We start from the raw sequence: 5,584 nt of genomic DNA, 5'->3' as shown, positions 1-5,584 counted from the left end.
TCGATCAGCATCATTGCTGAACCCTCTTTCCTTTTTCTTTATGAGTTGCTGGTTGCTGCCCCGTTCACAATTAATTGTCTTGTGAGTTGTGATCACTGATGGATGGGGAGAGAGCCTTGGTTTTCACTCCTTAGCACTTCATTCAATAAAACATAAATTGTTGGTCCCTCTCATCTGAGCACTATGAAACTCATTTTACAACGATTCAGTTCTTCTCCCATCTGCCCCCCTATTTACTTTGGTGTGTGAGGGGACAGATAATGGGGAGTCAAACAACCCCAACTTCTCTTGTCTCTGCCTTTATTTTTCCTTCATTGAGATATATGTTCGTCCTTTTGTGTGTCATTATTCACCACACTCAGGATGAATTTTTAATTTTCAGAATTTAGTTAGCATGGTTTATATTAATGTTGCCCGACAGAAGTGTTCTTTCTTCTCCCTTTGTGGGCGGGTAGTGTTGTTGTTGTGATGTCCTTGTCCTCTTTATGTCATGCCATCCCCCATTATTAATTAATCCTATTACCGTTTAACTCTTAATTTGGTTTTACAATCTTACTTACAAAATTAGTTCTTGTTATCCAATTATGTATCTAATTATTTAAGACTGTTTTAGGTGCTCTATCTTTGTTCCCATTTTTGTTGAAATAAATGTAGATATTTATTAAGTAATTGTGCACATTTTGGTGTTTGATGTTGAAAATGGAAGGCAAGGAGAGCACTAAGAGCCTTAAAAGGATTGGTGAAGCTGCAAGCGTTGGTGAGAGGTCACATTGAGAGGAAGCGCACTGCACAGTGGCTGCAAAGAATGCAAACTCTCTTACGAGCTCAGGCCCGTGCCCGTGCCTGCCGGGCCCAAATTTTGCAGGCCCCTCACTTCCATGTAAGCATCTTTTTTCTCTGGATAATCATGCTTGTCATTGGATGAATATCATACGAACCACTTGAGAAATTTGGTCACGTTTTACAGGTTCCAGCAACACCAGAGAAATTTGAAACACCAGTCCGTTCTTCCAGCATGGAATATAATCACTCGCCATCAGTACTCAAGGTATTTTTTTTCTTTTTTCTTTGTTTATAGTTTTACTCTTCCGGGAACAAATTTAGGGAGTTAACTTATCAGAGCATTCATGTCATTATTGTAGAGAAATGGTTCTAGATCCCATGTCACCATTGGCAATCGAGAGATAGAACGATCGTGGACGCAACGAAGATCATGGACAAGGACTTGTAGCATGGATGATGAAAGAAGCGCGGGGATTTTCGAAATTGACTCTGGAAAAGCACACAAAAATTCGAAACGCGGAAATCTCTTCGACTCGACGAGTCAGCCATTGGTTTCAGATCATTACAGGCAGAGTTTCGCCACCACAAGGGACTCAACATCTCATCAATCGGGTCATAGTCCATATTCCTGTGAAGTTGAGGAGAATTCAGTGTGTGATGCTGTCAATTTTACTTATACTCCCACAAAGAGTGACGGCTCTAATAGAAGCTACCTAAGTAGTGGTTGTTGTGAGTACTATCCAAGTTACATGGCTTACACTGAATCTTCCAAAGCCAAGGTAAGATCTTTGAGTGCACCAAAACAAAGACTCCAATATGAGAGGTGTGGTTCATTCAATAGGTTCTCGCAAACACAAAGGGTATCATCTACAATGCGTGCAAGCTTCACTAGCAAAGCCTATCCAGGTTCTGGGCATTTGGACAACCTTGGATTGCCCCTCGGATATAGATACTGAATTTATGTATATGCTTCTCTCAGTGTTATCTTTTGTGTAGTGTCAATGTGATCGCTAACCTAGCTAGGCTTTTGATTTGATTCTTAAGCACTATACTTGTATGATCAGCCATATATATTCCATGTGTTAAAAATTTAAAATGGCTTACTATAAGACGACTAGTACTTTTTGCTTTATGTGGTAATCTTCATGGTGACCACTCGGGTAAAACGTTTATTTCATCTTTTATGTTGTGTTTTAATTGGTTTTTATATAATTTATTCGGTGTTTCTAATCATATATTATTAAATTTTTTAAAAGATTTTTTTTCTAAAACAATAAAAAACATTTAATTTAGATCAAAACAAAAAAAATAATAAATTAATTATTAAATTTTTTTAATAATAAAATATATATAATATTAATTAATTCTTAAAAAATTCTAAAAAAATAGTTTCTTTCATTTTAGTAAAATAACTATTTATTAAAGTAGACAAATTGATTATTTTCTTCACATATACTGTTTTTTTAAGACATAAAAGTAATTAATTAGGACATTGGTTAAGATAATTAAAGTCACTATTTTATTAAATTTTTAATTTAAAGAGAAATCCTAGTTAATTTTGGTATAGAAATTTCGAATTTGAAAACATTGATAAAAATTATGTTGAATTTTGATTTATTTGATTCTCATTTAAATTAATCACTACCTAAGTTAAAGTTCAGTTTTGAAGTTATATTCGAGTTTTAATCTGATTTTTAAAGTTTCAATTTACTTTGTTTGAATTTTTAACTTAAGTATCCGTGACTCATATTAGGGTGTGTTTGTAAAACACGTTGGAGAGGATAAAAGTGTGTTTCAGTGCTTTGAACATTGTTCTTTGATGTTTGGCAACTTTTCTTCTCTAAACACTAACGTGATTCTACATCCCAAAAGCTCATTCACTGGAAGCATGAAATTATAGCTTCTGCGTTTACTCAATGCACGTTTAGGTTATTGCTAGTTATTATTGATTTTTCTATATTTTTTTTTAAATAAATACTGAGAATAAAACAACTATTCTAATTTTTATACACTATTTACTATTTTAATTTTTTATAATATGTATTATTATTCTTATTAGAAATGATAAATTAAATAAAAAATTAATTATAAATAATAATAAAAATTGTTCATACCCTGCCCCAATGTCAAAGGCCCAGGTCCAAATAAAAGGCCTAGTCTAAAGGATTAAGCCTAGCTAAGTACCGACCTTCACATAAGAAGTCGGTATCAACCACGACTTGCCTTAAAGAAGTCGGGTATGAGATTAGCTGGCAGATAAACGCTCATTCAAATGAGTAACCGCCCCTAAAATCTCTCTAACCGCTTCCTAAAGCCATATCTTAACCTCCCCAAGATAATCGGACGGTTAATATCCTAAAGATACGGCACTACACCAACGGTGGTTATTGGCTCACCACTATAAATACACTGACACCCCTCAGGTATCTCTAAGCCCAATACTCTCTGGACCTGCTCACACTCTTGCTAACTTAAGCATCGGAGTGTCTTTGCAGGTACCACCCCCCATTCACTCACGAGCACAAGTCGGACGGAGACTCCCAAGTTGCACACTCACACGTAAACCTCCTCCTTCACGTATTTGGGCCAGCCAACGCCGTCCATTCAGGCAATCTCCGGTTACCCACCGTAACATTGGCGCCGTTGCCGGGGACCCGAGAGATCATCCATTGATGGCGGACAGATCCCACGAAGAAGGCCATGTGGAAACAGATTCTGAACAAGAGAACCTGGACATGAGCAATAACGATGCGGATTTAGCTCTACACCAGGAAGTTAATAATCAACATAGAGAAATCACCTCCGGAGTGAAGAACCCGAAGGTAAATTCCTCAGATGGGCGCGAATCAGAGAAAGGCGGACCATCGCACGTAGCTGAACTAATGGGATTAGTCCACAGCCGCCTGGAACAATTGGAGCAAGAGCGGGAGAAGCAAAAGGAAACGGAAAAGTACCTCAAAGAGGAGATGGAGCGGCGAAAAGAGTTAGAAAGAAAACTCTCACAGCTAGAATCCTCCCTCAAGAGTCACAACTTCCGCGACGAACAAGAAGAACAACTCTCGGGCGGAGAAGATCCTTTCAGCGAGGACATAATGAGGGCAAAAGTTCTGAGAAACTCCAAAAGCCCTGATATGAACCTCTATGATGGAACCACGGATCCAAAGCATCACCTAAGCAACTTCAAAAGTCGGATGTATCTAGCCGATGCCTCCGACGCTACTCGATGCAAAGCTTTTCCGACCACTTTATCAAAAGCAGCGATGAAGTGGTTCGATAGCCTTCCCCCGAGATCAATCACCAGCTTCGAAGACCTCTCAAGGAAGTTTTTGATGAGGTTCTCAATTCAGAAAGACAAGGTAAAACATGCACCGAGCCTCCTGGGAATAAAACAGGAGGTCGGAGAGTCTTTACGAGCTTATATGGAAAGGTTCAACAAAGCATGTTTGGAGATCCAAGACCTGCCCACAGAGGCAGTCATAATGGGGCTAGTCAATGGGCTCAGAGAAGGTCCCTTCTCACAGTCCATATCTAAAAGGCACCCCGTTTCTCTAAGTGATGTACAAGAGAGGGCTGAAAAGTACATCAATATGGAAGAGAATGCCAAATTAAGGGACCTGAGTTGGCGACCTGGACCCCCTCCCTCAACTAAGGAGAGGGAAAGGAAAGCCAAGAAAAAATAAGAACTCGGTCTCGAGAGGCCCAGGAAATATCACTCTTATACTCCTCTAAAAACTTCTATAGTGGATGTATACAGAGAGATTTGCCACACCGAAAGGCTGCCACCCCCTAGACCTATTAAAAATAAAAAAGGGGGAAGCCGCAGCGATTATTGCGAGTACCATAAAATATATGGTCACTCCACTAACGACTGTGAGTACCATAAAATATATGGTCACTCCACCAACGACTGTTACGACCTCAAAAATGTGATAGAAAAGCTGGCCAGAGAAGGTCGGCTTGACAGATATCTCATGGAAAGGTCGGACACCCATGGAAAGAGAAAGCGAGATGATATGGATAGAAGAGATCCACCGCCGCAGACTCCAGAGAGACATATTCATATGATCTCAGGAGGATTTGCGGGAGGGGGGCTCACTAAATCCTCTCGCAAAAGACATCTCAAAAGAGTCTATCAAGTCAGGGAAGAGTCACCCGACCTCCCCACTATTTCGTTCACAAAAGAAGATGGGCAAGGGATAATCCCCGGGCACGACGATCCCGTGGTGATAACTATGATCCTAGCCAATGCCCATCTCCACAGAACCCTAGTAGACCAAGGAAGCTCGGCAGACATCCTTTTCAAGCCCGCTTTCGACAAGCTAGGGTTAGATGAAAAAGAGTTGAGAGCCTACCCCGATACCCTATATGGATTAGGGGACACGCCAATCAAACCACTGGGATTCTTGCCCCTTCACACCACTTTTGGAAAAGGGAAAAGATCAAGGACTCTGAGTATAGACTTCATAGTCATTGATGAAGGGTCAGCCTATAATGGCTTAATTGGCAGGACTACCCTTAATCGCCTCGGAGCAGTGGTATCCACTCCCCACCTTTGCATGAAATTCCCGACCCCAGCGGGAATAGCAACGGTGAGGGGAGACCAAAAATTGGCAAGAAAATGCTACAACGAAAGCCTAAATCTGAGAGGAAAGGGCAAAGAAGTCCACACCATAGAGCTCGGCGGCACAAGGGCCAGAGAAGAGCTGCGTCCACAACCGGGAGGAAAGACCGAGGAGATACAGATTGGTAAAGAGGAAGGAAAAAACACTTACATAGGAGCCAACCTAGGGGAAACCCTAAA

General features: G+C 40.4%; 1 protein-coding gene across 1 annotated transcript in view; it reads left to right on the top strand.

The window, feature by feature from the left end:
* LOC107488085 (protein IQ-DOMAIN 22) overlaps positions 1-1,886 on the top strand; it is a gene marked incomplete in the record, with an annotated part of 3,119 nt that extends 1,233 nt beyond the window's left edge. Inside the window, 3 exon segments of the mRNA XM_016108780.3 lie at positions 707-880; positions 968-1,048; positions 1,143-1,886. Of these exon segments, the coding sequence (XP_015964266.1) occupies positions 707-880; positions 968-1,048; positions 1,143-1,739 (852 nt within the window).
* Positions 1,887-5,584: the final 3,698 nt, after the last annotated feature.

Source organism: Arachis duranensis, chromosome 5 (assembly GCF_000817695.3).
Source record: "Arachis duranensis cultivar V14167 chromosome 5, aradu.V14167.gnm2.J7QH, whole genome shotgun sequence".
Lineage (NCBI taxonomy): Eukaryota > Viridiplantae > Streptophyta > Magnoliopsida > Fabales > Fabaceae > Arachis > Arachis duranensis.
The sequence above is the reverse complement of the archived record's forward strand: the minus strand, read 5'-3'. Positions and strand labels throughout refer to the sequence as shown.